Source organism: Scylla paramamosain, chromosome 24 (genome assembly GCF_035594125.1).
Source record: "Scylla paramamosain isolate STU-SP2022 chromosome 24, ASM3559412v1, whole genome shotgun sequence".
Lineage (NCBI taxonomy): Eukaryota > Metazoa > Arthropoda > Malacostraca > Decapoda > Portunidae > Scylla > Scylla paramamosain.
The window spans coordinates 6,590,716-6,610,000 of NC_087174.1; the positions used below are offsets into that span (position 1 = coordinate 6,590,716).

At 38.3% G+C, this 19,285-nt stretch overlaps 2 protein-coding genes across 9 annotated transcripts in view; both read right to left on the bottom strand.

Moving 5' to 3' along the window:
• Positions 1-2,014: 2,014 nt before the first annotated feature.
• On the bottom strand, positions 2,015-7,626 carry LOC135112653 (zinc finger protein 699-like). Of its 4 annotated transcripts, none has more exons than XM_064027266.1 (8): positions 7,259-7,624; positions 6,672-6,805; positions 6,135-6,206; positions 5,836-5,907; positions 5,582-5,719; positions 4,964-5,068; positions 4,636-4,737; positions 2,015-3,912 (listed from the first exon to the last, which is right to left on the bottom strand). In XM_064027266.1, the coding sequence occupies exons 1-8, from the start codon at positions 7,513-7,515 to the stop codon at positions 2,432-2,434; spliced, it is 2,361 nt and encodes a 786-aa protein (XP_063883336.1). In that variant the 5' UTR covers positions 7,516-7,624; the 3' UTR covers positions 2,015-2,431. The 4 variants fall into 4 exon arrangements, with proteins under 4 accessions (XP_063883336.1, XP_063883338.1, XP_063883339.1 ...); XM_064027268.1 differs by having other exon boundaries at positions 6,672-6,822; positions 7,259-7,434; XM_064027269.1 differs by lacking the exon at positions 6,672-6,805 and having other exon boundaries at positions 7,259-7,401.
• A 7,354-nt stretch (positions 7,627-14,980) lies between these two features.
• LOC135112654 (myosin-IIIb-like) overlaps positions 14,981-19,285 on the bottom strand; it is a 54,627-nt gene continuing 50,322 nt past the window's right edge. For all 5 annotated transcript variants that reach the window (XM_064027275.1, XM_064027272.1, XM_064027273.1 and 2 more), the window contains 2 exons: positions 17,064-17,234; positions 14,981-16,705 (listed from right to left, as the gene is read on the bottom strand). In XM_064027275.1, coding sequence (XP_063883345.1) covers positions 16,435-16,705; positions 17,064-17,234 — 442 coding nt within the window. In that variant the 3' untranslated portion in view covers positions 14,981-16,434. The remainder of the gene's footprint in view (positions 16,706-17,063; positions 17,235-19,285) is intronic.

A 19,285-nucleotide genomic window follows, 5' to 3' on the forward strand; every position in this document is an offset into this window, starting at 1 on the left:
TTGAAATTGATAATAAATAAATACTACATATATATATATATATGTATATATATATATATATATATATATATATATATATATATATATATATATATATATATATATATATATATATATATATATATATATATATATATATATATATTGTGTGTGTGTGTGTGTGTGTGTGTGTGTGTGTGTGTGTAAGAGAGAGAGAGAGAGAGAGAGAAACACTTGTGAAGGGAGACAGACTGTTAATCCGATAATTGGCGGACGAACTGGCAGCGTCGCACTCATGGGAATTCCAGAATCTGCCACACCTTGAACGGACTTCATGCTCTAAACCGACTATAATGGAATGAGAGCTAACATATGCCTATCAGTTGACCTCTGAGGCCCTGAGGGCCATAAGGGTGTTCGTGTGAATGTGTGTCGCGTCTCTGGAAGCATACTTAGCTCAGTTTGAGCTGCTGGCTGAAGCTAAGGATAAAACGACTCTGTCGGAGAATGCAATCCAGCTGGTGTCTTGCCTGAAAGGACCTGCTGTGGAGGTACTTTGTGCACATCACAGCCACCCAGCGTGCCTCATACGGTAACCTAACGGTGGCATCAGGACAAGTCTATAAAGTGCGTTCCCGTGGATTGATTGCTAGAGAGGGGCGAGTCGTTGCAGCTGCTGGTCCAGAATCTGGAGTCGCTGGCTCACAAAGCGTATCTGGGCGCAATGGGTCAGTTGCTTGGCGTCCTTTTGAGGGACTTGGTTATTGATGCACTGAGGGACCCGCAGCTTAAGCTGCATGTGAAACAGGAGCGCGCGGCCAGCCTGCCGGAGACTCTGCCCCATACTTCGGACTTGGAGGCAGTCAATCGGTAATGCTGACCAGAGATGTGAGGCCGGTAGCTCCTGCGGTGCACCACGTCGTCCTCGCCCTCCGCACGCTGAACATGCCACGGGAGGCTGCCGGATACTTCCGTGGGGGATGTAAACGAGGACATCGCTTGAATGACTGCACCACGAACGGCAGCGCAAGGACGGCAAAGGACCTGTTCAAAGGAGTCAAACCAGTCATCGGCCCGTCTGCCCTGCTGCTGGACCTGCGGGCAGAGAAACCACTTCGCTTGGGCGTGCGAACACCCGAGGCCGGTGTAGACTGTCACCAGTCAGGGAAGCAGTATCCGGCTAAGTGGAGGGGCCGCCTACCAGTCATCGCCAACTAAGCCCTGCTCCCGCTAAATCAGCGCCGCCACCCCTATCGTCCAAGTAGAAGGCTTGGACTGGTCAGTGGACACTGGGAAGGACAGGATAACCGTCAGGATAGATATTATCGCAGTACGGGACCTTTCTGACCTTGAGAACCCTGGGTATGGGTCTCCTCGACTGCCTGACGAAGGGCCTACCTTGTAATGACTTCAGGAGAGGAACTTTGAATGTACAGGATGCCGAGGTGACGCCTGTCCTAAGGTAGTGACAGCTGAGTCAGCCAGTCTGGCCACGAGGAGGGGGAAGAGAGTAAAGGAATGTCACTGTAGTCTGGGCGCACACACACACACACACACACACACACACACACACACACACACACACACACACACACACACACACACACAGCATAGCCAATACATAAGTAATTTTTCGTGAATATTCTTATAATGTAGGGGAGGAAGGAAGAGAATGGAAGAGGAGGAAGTGGAGGGGAGGAGAAGAGAGGGTGGGGAATAAGAGGAGGCAGAAGGAAAAAAATAAAGTGTATATATATATATATATATATATATATATATATATATATATATATATATATATATATATATATATATATATATATATAGAGAGAGAGAGAGAGAGAGAGAGAGAGAGAGAGAGAGAGAGAGAGAGAGAGAGAGAGAGAGAGAGAGAGAGAGAGAGAGAGAGAGAGAGAGAGAGAGAGAGAGAGAGAGAGAGAGAGAGAGGGGGGGGGGTTGGGGGAGGCACAAAAAGGATATCAAGAAGCACATTTTTCCTCACATCAGCATAGGAGTCTGGAATAATCTACAAGAGTGTGGTCAATGCAAGAAGTATTTATAGCTTAAGATAAAAATTAGACACTTGTAGATAGATCTTACCAATAGTGGCTCCTCATGGAGGAGCTAAATTATGTGCATATGGTGATGAATACTCACTGTACAACACATGTGGGGGGTTTTGTTTTGGGGTCACACATGGTTATGTTATAGTATCATAGGTGAGTCATAGCTAATGCCTGTACTTGAAAACTTATATCTTATGATTTTTCAGTTCTGGATGAAGGATTTGCAACCAAATATGTTGTTTTTATTTATATAGTTGCAGACTGGGGAGATTGATGGACAAGAAGTCGGGACAAAGTATTATTCTATTTGTAATGTTATATAAAACTCTCTCTCTCTCTCTCTCTAAAAATGACAAATGGATGATAGACTAAATGAAAACATAAGGTCAGTGCTGCTGATTTTCCCTTATAACATGGTATTGCACTCCATTAACCTCCACCATATTTACATTTGGAGGCATTGCACTGGCTGGCACAAGCAAAGCTGACCTACCACTAGAACTGCCAAAGTGTGTGGAAAAGTCTCCATTTGTAGGTTTGTCTAACTTCTGAAGATATGTCTCCTCATTGCCTACAGCCTGCACCACACCTTTAGCATTTTCATCAATTTCTGAAAGATGAACTCGTTCAATTTCTAGTCTAATTTCTCTGGGAGAATCTATATCCATGTCATGGTACTTATGCATATGCTGAGACATGTCTTCATTACTACTCAATGTTATGTTACACAAAGCACATACATAGTGTGACAAATGACTACTATTTAGATGGCTTGATAGTGTCCCTTTTCTACTATCTACTCTATCTGTTACTTCATGGACAGATATTCTGTGTGTTTGTAATTCTTCCTGTGATATAAATTTCTTAGAACACAGAGGGCAAATAATGTTGCTTTTCCTAACATGGATAGCAACATGATTCTTATAAGTCAGCTTAGTGCTAAATGTCTTTTTACATTTCTTACAGGTAAACAAATCAAGCTTTGAACCATGAACCTTACTCTGATGAATTTTCAGAGCCCTTTGTGTCATTACTGAGAAATCACAACTGTCACATTTGTATCTTGTTAATTCAGAATTATCATGTACCTTTGCAATGTGCTTTTTTATTAAGGATTTATAACGAAATCTTTTATCACAGACAGGACAAGATACTCCTTTTTTTGAGTGTTTCATGTTCATATGGATGTACAATGAACTCATTTTCCTGAATTCCTTGTTACACACCTTACAAACACTGTCATGATCTCTTCTATGTACCCAAAACAGATCACTGCATCCTAGCACTACCCCACATATTTCACAAGGGCCACTGAATTGCTGCTGGTGTTTCAACAGATCTTTTTCTTTGACATAAACTTTCTTGCAATGCTGACAAAAATATGGGTACCTCTTGGCTTCTTCATGTTCTTTGTGATCTTTAACAATATGTGCCCTTAAGAAACTGTGCTTTGAATATGCCTTCCCACAAATTTTGCATACAAAGTTTTTCTCCTTACTATTGGGTGGAAGACGTTTCTCCTCAAACTCTCTCTTGAAGGCCAGTTCAATGTTTTCATGATCCTCATCATCCACTTCATCATCAGTTATCCAGTCATCATTTTCTGATCCTTTTACAACACTGTTGACTTTATCAGATGTCTTGTTGCCTTCTTTTGTTGATGATGATTGTTGATCACTACACCTCTGAATGTTTATATGAGAGTTTCTTAAATTACTCTGATGTGAAGATTTCATGTACTTAGCAAAAAGTTTGTTCCTGGATGATTTTTTACCCCTTCGCTTTGCATGCCTCTTCATCTTTTGCCAGAAAGCAAAATCATCATCTGAACTATACTCAGTATCTTCTGGGTCATTTCCAAGGTTATCTGAAAATATAATAATACATAAAGTTTTGCAGTGAATACATACATGCAAACAGCAAGAGATTATTTTGTTTAAAAGTTTAAAAGGGATACAGATGACAGACATGATGCAGAATGCAGAAGTAATGCTCTACTAGAACTTTTGACAAGATATGGCACCTGGACCTGAATTATAAAATACCACATCTGGGTTTGACAGTCATCAGAAAGAAACACATTTGCAATCTTCACAAAGACAATGAAGTCAGGATCATAGCAGATCAGCACCTGGGTGCCTTGGAGGAAACTGAAGATAAAACACCATTAGGAAATTAAGTTCATTATTAGATAATTTCACAGAAGATTGTTTTTTTGAGGAATCTAACCTAACTGTGGAGTAGGGAATACTAATACTTGATATGTATATGGAATTAGACAAACTGTTATAGAGATATATATAAAAAAAAAAGATAAAACAAAGAAATATGAGCACTTATAAGAAATGACTTGAATAGTAAATAAAAACTATCAGCATTAGCAACAATGTTTAAAACCCACACACAGTAATTGCAAAAAAATTAAATATTTAAACATTTTGAATAATGATATTTTCATAAAAAAATATATAGAGTAAAAGTGATGTCTGTCTAGTTATCTTCGTCATTTAATTATATATGTGAGTTATTTATCCATAGGCAGGGAGTAACACCTCAAAAGTTAAACAATTGGACTACCATTGCTTCTCACCTCCACCAAGATCATCATGAGGCAATGAGTTCTCTTTAAAACTAAAAGTTGAAGCAGAGGACATTGTGATGTGCCGCTCTTGGTGGTCCAAATTGTTGTCATCTGTAATATTAACATAAACAGGATCACTGGTGGTACTGGCACTACAGGAGAGAGTAGCAGGGGTTCCTCAGATACATTTGAACAACATGCAAAGATTTCTTTACTTTCTGAAGGCTTCTAAATGACAATTCATGTCATCATGAAAAAAGGACTAAATGACATAAATCTTGAAATGATGAGGATGACATTATCCAAAGTGTAAATGTTCTAACTCTCAATACCATACCATCTTCTTCGCATGGCTGCAGAGGTAATAGCTCTTCCTGGGGCTGTGGGTGGAGAAGCAGCTGATGGGCATTGGGGAGAACACTAAACTCCGTACCAAAACAATCTGTCAAAAGTGCAAAGTAGTCACAATTCTCTACAAAAAATAAACAAGTTATAAATAAAGTTGTATTACACCTATTACTACACCTTGCTACGAACAAGGAAATACATATGCTAATAAGAGTAATAAAGGAACTTTGTGATCATATAACTATTTAGAATAAATAGCTAGTGTACAAAAAGGTATTTATATCTCTCCTTATATCTTATTAGTCTTATTCTCTTTACCAAGTTGGTGTATAACTGCCAAAGCTAGTCATATTTGCTAGATCATGATTTTGCATCCTAGACACTTCAGCATTTTCTTCCTTACCTGAAAACAAGAAACATCTACTTACATGCTATTGAAGAAAGGGTCTAGAACCTGAAATTGCTGTCTAGTAAATATGACTAGCTTTTGGGAAAGTCATACATTAACTCAATATAAAAGGTAAGACTCTAATAAGATAAAAGAAAATTACCTTAAGGAAGATAATAAATGCACTCATGCACATTACATAAGTGAAAGTATAATCACCTTGCTCATCATGCAAATAACCTGTACTACTTTGTGATGGTTCTTGAGCCAAAGATGTATATACTTCAGATAGTGGCAAGGCAGGCAATAGCACATCACAAGGCTCTTCTAGACGGCCAAAACCTGAAGCATACAAATCTGAAAAGAAATAGCATCTGTGAGATTAGAAATATTAATTTTAATTTGATTTTTATATCATGTGATAAGTGTCAACAACAAATTTATGTATATGTATTTAAGGGATTATAACTTACCATAGCTTGGCAGTTCATATAAGGTGCTTGCATCATGATCTGTTTCTGCTACATTCTGTGCCTCTGCTGATGCTGCAAAAAGAGTGAGGTGTACAAAATATGATTCCAGACATGCTGACTTACATTGTTAAAAGCAATCTTTCCTCAGTATACACTTTTCTCAGAATAATCTGAATGATCAATAAAATATATCAATAATTACTTTACTATAATGAAAGTATAGCTAATACATGCTAAAACATATCAGGTAATGTAATGTGTATATTTTGTAATGAACTTCAAGGTAACATGACATTTACCAGTAACACCTGAGGAAGCTTGCTGCTCAGTGGTATGCACAACACTTGAGGAAGTCTGTCCCTCACTGCCATCTGCAACATCATAAAACTGATTATTTAGCAAGGCACAGGGTATACAGCTCATAATTTCATCAATGCTATGGACATATATATTACTTTATAATAATGCATGAAAATATAATATGAAGATTGTAAAACCTAACATGATTTTGAGAAATGTACATAGTTTATGTATCGCTAAAGAAAATCAGGTCTTTGTTCATTTTAAAGTCAATGAATCACAGCAAATACAATAAAAAAGTATATAAATAAATAAATAAATAAATAAATAAATAAATAAAAATATAAGTACTTATATCAATGAAGCTACTAGTAAGGAAAATGATTATATTTGCACCATTATAATAATAGTAATATGATGCTTCAATATTCAAATTTAGGAGCTGATTCATATCTTCAGTCAACAATGATAAATACCTGTGGTTATTGTAAACGCACAGGAAAATGAGTGACAGCATATTCAGTTGTACTACATACTTGTGGGAATTGGAACAGCAGTGCTCAGAAGATGCCCCTTTGAGCCTATGTGATGAGGCACAAAATGATCCTCACACACCACCTGTGTGTGTTTCACATAGGCAATGTTGAGGGTTTGCACCCACTGTTGTCGTCTGCAAACATTTTGGTTCTATGGGAAATTGCATGATGAAGCACAACATTGAGATCAAGATTTTTTCAGGCATTTATTAAGTATAACTGTCTCACTGCAACAATGCAGCAGTTAAGATTTCTCTGTGAACTCATGGTTTGCTTATTAACTAGAGGGAGTTTGAGGGCAAGTTTTTTTTTTTTTTCGTATATGTTGTAGTGGTTCTTCTAGGGAATGGGATGTGGACCTCTATCCTCTGAAGATAATCTTGACCTATCCGATTGCTAATACTATATTAAATATGTAAATTAAGTAAAGCTACAGGCTTACTTGGCATCTTTAGAATAGAATGTGCAGTAATCACCAAATTCAAGAGGGCATCATTCCGTAACCAGGTGGGGCAGTAATACCGATATTATTTTATTTTTATTTATTTATTTTTTTTTACGAATTCATTTCACTCATGGTCACTAACCTCTTCGCATCCTTGGGAAATAAATGAAATACTATGTTTGGGTGTGTAGACTTCCTCTTGCCGCATAAACAACAACAGTTTCTTGACACATTATGTAGCATTGTCGAGCCCTCTGCACATCGCCAGCAGGTTTGTTTACATGTGACCACGGTTTTCGGGGTGTAGCCTTTATAACGGCACCTTTTTATCTCTTTCCTCTCTCTTTCGTGTGTGTGTGTGTGTGTGTGTGTGTGTGTGTGTTTTGCTATATATTTCATTCTATTTGTTTATTTCCATTTCCTCCATATGCTATATGATATGTCCTTTACATCCTCTGCTTCATGAGTATTCTTGATGTCAAATACTACGACCAAAGAGTTTAAATTTAACTTTTATATGTGGCTGTCGGAGCTTGAGACACTCCCTTTTCTTACTTTCACATCCTGCAGTCAAGAATAAAGTGTTCAAGATATTCCATTTCTGAATTGCAAATCACTGTTCTCTCTCGTAAATGAAAAAAAAAAAAGTCTGAATACTCATATATACAACACAGTATATGAAAACTACAAGGGAATGTGCGGATCAATGACTTATTTTTATTAGGTAAAGTCTTTGCAGCGGATAACTGACGTAATTAAAAACATGATATTGAAGAAAGTAAGTTTTTTTTTTTTTTTTTTTGAATGGTTAGACTTAATCTTTTACATAAGCTTAAGTGGCAGAAGAGAAAAGCAGAATCTTTTCAGAAAACTGAGTATGTATTGGACTGTGAGCCTCAACCATCACATCTGGACACAACCAGAGATATAGCCCACAGTAGTATAGCAGTGGATTCAGATCCCAGCAGTGTAATACCTGACACAGCACCCTCAAGGAACCTGTAGTTTCTTCTTCTTCTTCTTTTTCTTCGAGAGAGAGAGAGAGAGAGAGAGAGAGAGAGAGAGAGAGAGAGAGAGAGAGAGAGAGAGAGAGAGAGAGAGAGAGAGAGAGTGTGTGTGAGGGGGGGTGGGGGGGAGGCCATGTGTCAGGTTCCCAAGGAATAGGACTTATCCCCTTGCAATGTTAAAAAGTCAGCAGGAAATCAGGGATAGTGCAGAGGTGTGTAGTGTCCCTGTGGGTGAGGCTTAAGGCTGTATGAGAGGGTGGGGAATTCCTTGCATTGCTTTTCTATCTCAATTTCATCTCAAGTTCAAACATTTTTCATGACATGTACTGCTACTCCCACTTGTTCCTATTGATCCTAATTCCTCCCTCTTTGGTGTTATTACTAATGAACATGATGAAGGATAGACTTTAATTCTTAACCATTGTAATGATAATATAAACAGTCTTGTACATCATAATCCCTCATACAGTGAGTATACATCACACCTCCAATTTTCTCTAACACCCGTAGTTCAGATCTAATACTGCATAAAAATTTGTATAGCTAAACTATGCTATTCCTGATAGTTTAGACAACTTAATCTTTCCTGCAATGCTAAGCGCCTTTAGGTGGGGACAGGAGAGGGTAATCGTTGCTGTTCCCCATCAAGAAATATCTTCACAGTCCTTGGCATTTACACATAACTGTTCAAGCCTTCCTTACATCAGTGAGTCAAGACATGCCGAGTAATGCCAGATTTGGTTCGAAATTGCTCTCCACACTTGTCACATGTAAAGTCTCCCACATCACAATGAATCTTTGCATGAATGGCCAGATGGTTCCTACTGGGTAAAGACTTTCCACAGGCACAACACCTGAATGCTTTCTTACCTGTGTGGAGTTTTGTATGTCTTGTGAGATTGGCTTTACGACTAAACATTTTCCCACATTCTTCACATTTAAAATTCTTTTCTCCAGTATGAACAGGCATGTGATCTTGGAGGCGGCTTCTTGATGGAAATATTTTTCCACAATCCTTACACAAATAGTTATTTTGATCAGAATGAATGAGTCTATGTCTAAAAAAGACTCGTTTATATACAAATTTTTCATCACATACTTCACACTCATAAGGAGTCACTCCAGAATGAACAAGAATATGTTCATGCAACTTGGTCTTTGAAGTAAAGGCTTCCTCGCATTTCTCACATTGGAAAATGTCTGTGCCAGCTCCAGGAGCCACAGGGTGACTGTGTGACAACCCACTTTCGCTCACTTGTCCTTCATCATGTTCGTCATAGTCAAGCTCCTCTTGCTCTTCTTTTATTTCCACCATTACATCAATAGAATCAACCTTTATTGGATTTGCTAAGTGGGTCATGTCAGGGAAAGGATCGAGCTTAACAGGACATGCCAAGTAGGTCATGTCAGGAACAGGATTTTCACACTCTTCAGTCTTCAACTTTTTCAGATGTGTGTGAATTATTGTATGCTTTGTGAGATTGCATTTTTGACTAAACATTTTTCCACACTCTTCACATTTATAAGTCTTCTGTTTAGGATTACAGTAACAGAATCTGTGTTCCCTTAAGTGTTTTTTAAACTGAAATTTTCTTTTACATTCCTCACACTCATAAGGAGTCATTCTAGAGTTAGCAAGAGCATGTTCATAGAACTTGGTCTTGCAAGTAAAGACTTCCATACATTCTTCACATTGAAAAAAGTCTGTGCCAGCTCCAGGAATCATAGACTGAGTGTGTGATGCACTGCTTTCACCTGCCAGTCTTTTCTCATGCTGGCCATAGTCAAGCTCTCCCTGTTCTTGATTGCCATCATCATGCAGCACTGACATGCCTCTCTAAGGCTCTTTCTGTAAATTCTGTCTAGAGAACACTTTTTGGATTAACAAAAGAAGAAAAAAAATCTTAGAGAACAAACAGGGATTTTATCCTTCCTATGTTCAAGGATATACGGGTTGGCCACACACTCCAAAACTGAGTCGAAAGAAAAAGGTCACTGAAGACAACTAAAAAGGAATGTAGTGAAAGATCTGAGGATGTCCTTTAAATGGAGATGTCAGCCTAATATACAGACAAATATCTTGCATAGTGTGCTGAACAGAGATCTTGCTAGGAGATATATCTTGTGGTTGTGGAGAATGTGTTGCTCTCAGCTGACTCAACCATACCTGAAACAAAAGTATATGTGTAATTACCTATATACTACATGTGGAAAAATATCAATATCAACTGCTGAGAAATCCCAATGATAAGGATTAGTGTTAGTAAAATATGCTTATGATCAACTGCTTGTATAAACTTTTGTTGTTTTGGAAAATCTTTATAACACATGTGTCACTTACAACAATGAAACTTACATAATCATGTGATTATAATTATAAATTAGTAATAAATAACAACTTTTGTATATTTCCTAAAATTTAGGGATAATTCCCTAGAAGTAAGAAAATATCCCTAGATGTCTGTGTTACAACAATAAAACTTACATAATCATGTAGGACAAACTAAGTCCATATTATACAGATAAAAAAATTTGAGAGGATGTGTCTGATATGGCTGCAGTGGCCCCAGGAATGTGCTACATCTACTTTCAAGTGCAACAGAGCTCTCTGGACTTAGAAAAAGTTGAGAGAGACAACACATTCCCAGAGCTATTGCATTCATATCAGACACATTCCCTCAAAAATTTTTACCTCTATGACATGGCCTTAGTTTGTCCTACATGATTATATAAATTTCATTGTTGTAAGTGACACAGACATCTAGGAATATTTTCTTACTCCTAGGGAATTATCCCTAAATTTTAGGAAATATAGCAAAAGCTGCCATTTATTACTAATTTATAATTTCTATAACTATTTACTTCATTTTTATAAATTTGGAGGAGAGACACAAAGTATAAGACAGTAATTCAATCTTTGATCCCATTGCAAAGCCTCAATGTAAATAAACAGTTTTTGGCACTCAGGAGTTATCCTGAGCCACCTGTGGCTCTCTCGATGATCACAATGCCATTACTATTGCACAACTGTGTTTTCTAGAAGCTTTACCCAGCAGCAAGATGTCTAAGTGTGTTATGATCACCTTCATTTTGGTAGTAAGTGGGTTGCTCCTTTCTGTGTCCTTCTGTAAGGCTTCTCTCACTAGATTGGTGACAAAGAGAATACCTGCATGGTCTAAGCGGTAACTTCTGATGAGTTCTGTGTCACTAAGTTCATTTAATACAAACTTTCTAGTTAAATAATTTGTGAGCTGGAGATGTTGTGAGGCAGCCATCTTGGCTGTGGGAACATTTGTCATAAGCTGCTAAGACAGGGTAGAGTGATGTCTGGGAACAGATTAATTAATTCTACATTGATTCCTATGGGGAAAATAGTTTCAGTTTTTGAACATTTCGGATTTTGAATGGCATTCAGGAATAAGTTAAGTTCTGGAACCGAGGTTCCACTGTGTGTGTGTGTGTGTGTGTGTGTGTGTGTGTGTGTGTGTGTGTGTGTGTGTGTGTGTATATATATATATATATATATATATATATATATATATATATATATATATATATATATATATATATATATATATATATATATATATACGAGTATATATATATATACTATATGGTTACTTTGGTTTTGGTGGTCACTGTCTGAGGTGACAGCTAACATGAAAATTGATGGGTTTGCTTTTGGGGCACAGATGTCTCAGCCCAACCATTCATGGAGCAAAGATTGTTGCCAATGAAATCATGGTATGAATCACATTAAGTAATGTAGTACTTTCAACCAGTAATGGACTCCACTGTTCAAAGCCTTCTGAATTCCCTATTGATATTTAGCACGGCTGAAAGAAATTACGTGCTGCAGGAAGTATAATATATACTTTGGTATATTAAGAGTGTCAGGAGGCAACGCAGGGAACAGGAGGCACCATGAATCATTGAATTTTATTCAGTTATTGTAAGCTTCATAAAGCTGAGTGCTAGCTTATGGTAAATATGGGTAAATTTATAGTTTAAGCCAATGTCCCCAATCTCTACCCACGGCCCACGGCGTTATTATTAATTTCCGACAAGTAGTGTAATCATTAGAAATGATGTGAATAGTGAGAAGAACAAAATGAGGTAGGTTATTACCACGTAGTGTGTAATGGCTTAAACTATAATAAAACCCTAACCTAACCTAACCTAACCTAACAACTGAAGTTCAGGCAACAATACACCATTTATGTTTACCTGTGGACTTAGAAAAAGTTGAGAGCGCTGTGCATTCCCAGGCCTATTGTGGTATTATTATTAATTTCCGACAAGTAGTGTGATCATTAGAAATGATGTGAATAGTGAGAAGAACAAAATGAGGTAGGTTATTACCACGTAGTGTGTAATGGCTTAAACTACAATAAAACCTAAATATGTTATCTATACTGTGTTGTGCTAAAATATCATGAAGATCGGCTTGGAGAAGTCATTGTATAGATTAACTAAGCTTTCATATTAAATAAACATACATATTAAGCTACTGCTCGCGGCTTGTTCTTGATGGGGATCTGGGGATCGTGCAGGCTGTGGTGTCACCGTCTCTAGTGCCTCCGAAGGTGCTGATAGCACAAATGTTATCTGGTTAGATTCTGGCGGGTTGCCCTGTCATCTGGAATAAGACCCTAGTGCGTCTTGATAACCAGGCTGTGACACCGCAGCCTATGGTCGGCCGAGACTTGTCTTGGTTTTAATGTTGTGGGGCTGCGATGATCCTATGATTATTGTATGATCCCTGGCAGAGACCTATGATAGTATCACAGGCATGGTAGCTGTCTGTCTTCTTCAGGAAGGCACAGGTGAGGCGGATGAACTTGTCCCCGTTTTGTGTGTTTTGTTGTTTTGTGTTGTGTTGAGGTGCGGAGCTTCCGCTTTTGTAACGGTACCTTATGATTTTATTTTATTTGATAGCCTCCTCTGGGCAATGGGAAAACAAAATAACAACTTATCACCCTAATCTATCTAGACAGACTGCAAATATTATAATATAACGAGATATTTTCAATTATTAGTGATTATGAAGCAACGAGAATGGTTGTAAGTCATCGGTTACTTACAGAGGTTAGAACGAGGTCCCTTCTCCAGCTGTTCATTAATGGCAAATAGTGCCATTAATCTTGTATTCCTTGTGTGTTATTGATTGATTAGCTGTGTGTTATCATTACTTATTACTTGTGTTATCCACTGAAAATTACAGATACTTTTTGATAATTTCTGAAGTTTGTGTAATAACTCATCGGGAAGCATTTCATCCCACTTAATACCAATCATTCATACATCTTGAAATAAACTCTTAACATACATTGTAAAATGACATAAGACCAAGGGGGTTAAACAACCTAGCTATACAATTAAGAACAACAATGTGGATATCAACTCGACAGGAATCCCAACGTCAAGTTCACCGAAGAAAAACAATCTAAAGATAACATCCCATTTTGCTAAAACACTACATGCCTCAGTGAATTTAACATGGCCTTCTTCAATGTTGTCAGCTTCAGATAGTCAGTCATCTATAATAAGATTTTCTTTTGATTCTTCTACAACTTCATAGTTATAACAAGAATTAGGATGATGTTTGATGGTGACATTCAAAAGAAAAAGGACTACTTTTATTACCAAAAGGGATTCATGTGAATCTCATTGTGCGGACTCTGTCTCCACATTTCCAAAGGAATCTATGAACGTCCCTATCTTCTTTATGAACATTAACTTGCGGGGAAGCTTCAGAAATGTTTGTTGTAAATGCCACTTGCCACCTTCTAAACTTCAAAAGTATTTCTATAGACAACAAGGTCAAGATTAAGAGAAGGACCAGTGTATAAGCACTCATTCAAAGACGTGCCGTTATAGGTGACTGCTGAAGCATCAAAGACAAGCCTAAATCATAGAATTTATGTAACACAGACTCAGAGACAGCATTGATACACGGGAGCAGTGTAATCACTACCTTTTAACTACAGGAAGTCCAAGAATTTGAAACATCCAGCCAGACAGACTCTTGGGCAACCAGTCCCTCGTCCTTTCTGTTAAAGAAGCATGAAATTTCACTGAGTCCGCACCAGACTATCTACTGTAATATGGCGGCTGTGCAAGTTATCACGAACTAGATGCATGGATTCATATCCCTTGAGTGTGTCTGAGGAAACTGGGGCACAGTAAAGGAACACATATGGTAGGAATTTCAATAGCAATTAGCGAATGCCCAAACCCTTTATAATCCTTTAGTCTTAAATCATATAAGTTAAACATGTGGTTCTGAGAAGCATCTTATTAAAGGCAGAATAAGTGATAGGTTCAGAACACACCAATTTAGGGTTAAATTTCTTTACCAAGGAACGTAAGGCATCTGAACAAGTGTAAAAAAAATACTGCCACTTGAATACCTTCTTCCTGGTTAGTGGTTAATATAATTACAATTACTTTACCTAACCTTGGCTGTCTGTAAAACAGCATGTCACATTCTGCTTTTCCTCCCATCATCTGTTAGCAGGCTCTACTGGGTGTTTTGGGGATTTTCAAGAATTTCCCATTATTTCAATGATAGTTTAATAAGGACTCTTTTTTATATTCTCCACCATTTTGCAGTCTTATCTCAGCTGCTTTTAAGAGGCTCTTGTGGAAATAATCATGAATTCAAAGTTGAAAAGATCTTCTCATTATTCTAGTGGATGAACGAAGGTTCTGTATTATCAATAGGGAAAGCACCCATGAGAACCCGATCAATCATTTCCTTTGAATATGAGAGCTTAAGCCTTTCAAAATACAGGATCAGGAGACAAAACAACAACGGTGTGATAGGGATATTAACTACTATAATACATGTATGATATGGTTGAAGTTTTCTTTTTTATTTTTTTCATTCGGACTGATACAAGTTTTATTCTGTTAAAACTACGTCAGACTTCGCAATCTTCAACATGTTATAATCTATTCTTAATCTCTGTCATAGTTATTGTCTATAACCGAGGGACGCGAGTGATCATGCTACTTATCATGCTCACAGTTACTATGGAGAGAGAAATTGTTTGGACATCGATGGAGTGTTGATCTATCACTGAAATTCACGAGAGAGAGAGAGAGAGAGAGAGAGAGAGAGAGAGAGAGAGAGAGAGAGAGAGAGAGAGAGAGAGAGAGAGAGAATTGTAAAAAGCACGTCTTGTTCACAAACAGAAAAAAAATAAAATAAAATGAAATAAATATATATATAAATTATAACAAAATCTTTTACTACTATAACAACAGTAACTAATAATGTGTTGACTAGTGGACCATGGTGTATGTGTGTATGTGTGTGTGTCTAGGTGGGCGTGTATTGAAGGACATGAAACATCTTTTAGGCACGTAGTCCTTCTTGTTTTCTCACTACGTACAATTATCACCTGGAATTTTATATAAAAACACTATAGACCAGAAATAATAAATAATAAATAAAATTGTTCATAAGGATCTCTGGCATAAAATAATTTATTCCCCTACTTCTAATTTTACAATTGATTCTAAATTATTCATCTGCGCATTTGGTGTAAACTATTTTCACGTAATATATAAGTTGTTTTTATCTAATTACTTTGGACATCTTTTTTATGTTTGAATTTTCTCTTCTTATTAAGTTTTTGTTACTGTTCCTTGTGTTACCTACTTTTATTAGTCTTTCTCATCCTACTGTCTTCTTTTCCTTGCCATTCATTTGGTGGAGGCGCGGTCACAAATCTCGTATTCTTAAGCACTCCCAGTATGCTCTGGGCTTTCCCTCATCTGAAGTCCACTGATCTCACAAACTGACAACTGATGGATTCTTAGCGGCAGATCAAAGCAGGGGACTTAGGAAACACGCTAAGCACATTGGAAGTGAGTGCGGCTTTCTCGGATGTGACCAACACTGTAAGCTATGTGGATGTGTGGTGTTTATTTTGTTTATATACATATATAGACAAATAGTTTAGGTGTGTTTCTTCTCTTTGGATTACTATTTCTAGTCTCTTCGTTTAGATCTCGTAAACTCGACAATTTCATGTATAGATGTCGATGTAACTTTTTTTTCGTATTTTATTTTTCCGTTTTCACTTACATGATGTTTTTGTGGAGTTTCAGATTCCATCAATTTTAACTTTTTATTTATTTTTTATTTATGTATTTTTTTTTAGTGATTTACGGTCATATTGTTATGTTTTCGGTTTTCCAGTGCAAGTTTTCGTCCTAGTCTTCCTTTGGTGAGATGACGCGGGACGGGACAAACATTCCTTACTGAAACACGTCCTATGTTTCAATGGCCGCCTATTATTTACATCTGGTACTCTGCCCCGTATCCATTGTATCCATCCCTCTTCAGCTGCCTCTTCCTAATAGTGTCGGTGGGGGCGTAGTTGGTTTTTCTGAGCATCTGCCGGAAGTTGAAGGGACCAACATCGTCATCATTAGTTTCCACCCTCTTTACTTCCTTGGCTGAAGGAGGCGGAGGTGGTGCTGACTTCTTGGTGGCGTCGGAACGAAGCATTTGGCGGAGGTCAGATGCAGCCTTCATGTTAGTGGGAGGGGATGGGCCGCGTCCCTTACTGTGGAGCAAAAAGGTGGTGAGATATCGAGAGAAATGGGAAAGACAAAAAGGAAAGGGTGGAAAGAAAGGGCGAAGAAGAAAGGGGAGGGTGATAGAGATATTTAACAGCGAAGCATGAGTGTTATGTACATTTTTCATCAGTATTCATTAGATTTGATGGAATTTTTTACTGATTCGGTTATTTATTGAATTGATTAATTCAGCCTGTTAATCAGTTGACCAATAGATGCACACACAAACACATTCTCTCTCTCTCTCTCTCTCTCTCTCTCTCTCTCTCTCTCTCTCTCTCTCTCTCTCTCTCTCTCTCTCTCTCTCTCTCTCTCTCTCTCTCTCTCTCCCTCTTTCTCTCTCACCTCCATTCCGGGGGCGGCACCCCTGCACCAAGAGCCACCGCACCCTTCCACTGACGGATGTTCTCATCTCCTCTCTCCTCGTTCTCCTTCGCCTGAGTCTTGAGGCCTTCACGCACTTTCTTTATCTTCTCCTCCCGCAAGTCTACCTTCACGCCTGCCTCCGTCGCCGCTCTAGGGAAGGAGGATGTGAGGAAGGGATGAGATGCCTGCTGGAGGTACAGATGTTCATGTGGCTGTTAGCTGGTTATGTTTGTGATATCAGTTGTTGTGTTGTCAGATCACCTGTCCGTCTGAAGTGACAAAAAGGAATGGCAAATTTCTGGTGGTGTTGGTGGTGTGTACAATTATGTTATTAAATTAATGTTTTTTTTTTCTTTATTACGAACAAGTAGCATAAGCAATATACATACGTACGCACATAAGCAGTTAAAAGCTGTGGGGGGTATTTACTGTTTTGCCTTCCTCAAACATCTCTGGAATAATCACTCGAACTGTCACTACCTTCTGCTCTGAGTGATTTTTTTTTTTCCCTAGTACTCTGGTGATGATCATGGCGATGATGAGAAAGGTGGCAGTGGTGACGATAATGACGGCGATAATGAAGCAATTGCTCACTGCTGTTGTATCAAGTGATTTTGATTTCCTTGATAGAAGGTTTTATTATTTTAATGTTTGTTATCTGGTCCAGCAATAAGAACGCTCTAGTCTAGATGCACTGTATGTGTATGTGTGGCAACCTTGAATATTCATCATTGCTAGTTACTGCAGACGACTATTTACATCTCTAGCCACAGCCTCCATGTGTTTTCGGATTAGAATATCGAAATCTCGTTACCATTTTTTATCCTCGTATTTTTAAACGTATGAATTTTGAGTAAAAGGGCAGGGCAGGGCAGCCAACAGATGGGAAAAGCAGTGTTAGAGTCACGTACGTAGTTTATGTTGAACAGTGCATATGTCACAAAGGTTTATTAAGCTAGAGGTTTATCAGTGAATTCAATGAAAGGTATGCCTTCATAGATAGTATTTTGCAACGATTTGTTTTCTTGGTACAGCTGGCAACACTGGTAGTTACAACACCCCAGCCAGCAGTAGCAATATAGCGAACAACACATATATTAAAAAGAATATTTATTAACCCAGAGGTTTATCAGCAAATCTAATGGGAGTTATAAATCTTTATGGATGATATTTAGCAACGATCTGTATTTGGCACTGTTGGCAGCACTGGTAGTTACAGGACGGGCCCAGCAACAGAGCAGAAGCAGTGGCGGATTGCTCACGTGTGGTCCTGTGATTCGCGTGTCAGTGTGTATAAGTGTTTTAGCGGTTCATAGTGACCAGACTTCTTTTCCCCGTAAGGCAAGAATGGTGAGTAGCAAGTGAAACCGTGGAGAATGAGAAACCGAAATGAGAACTCTGTAACATGCGCATAAAATTACTCATGCTGGCGGTAAACAAGTACTTCGCCAGTGCACTTCTGTTGGGCAAATCTTTCCCTAATCACTAACCACTCTGAGACATTTCCTCGTTCTCTACAGCTGCCTTCAAACATTATAATGGGTAGAAATAGCAAAAGCTGTTCCTTTAACGATAAATATCAAGAAGAATCGCGCGGCCTTATTCCCTTTTTCTTTCGGTTCCTGCCTCCTACAGTGTTGGGGACCTGGTGGAAAAGCGGGGTTTTCGGGTGAGAAAAGCTAAAATAGAGCTAAATACCCCCTCTAACCAATAAAAATAAATAAAGAGCTGTCTACTACTGTTGTTGTGATGGCCGCCATGTTCTTGATCTTCCTCTTGCTGCTAGCATCCTAAACTAAACCTAATCAAACTTAACCTAACCAAAAGCTAATATAACTTAACTGAACCTAACTAGACTGATAAATATGAAACAGAGCCTCAGCAGCAGTAGTGCAGCTCCCTACTTATTTTTGGTGGTACGAGGCGATATTTGGCTACTAAAGCTTTCCCCACCCGAAAACCCCGCTTGCCCACCGTAAGAGGCGGTATTTGGTTGTTATAGTTTTCCCCACCCGAAAACCCTGCTTTCCCACCAGGTCCCTAACATTGTAGTGGGTAGGAGATGGAAAAAAAAAAAAAAAAGAAATAGGGTCGCGCGATTCTTCTTAATTTCCCTTTTAACCCGTTTTTTTTTTTTTCCTGTAGGTACTTACAAAAATGTCATATATTGTTAATAGTGCTGTGATTTGTTGCCTATTGCA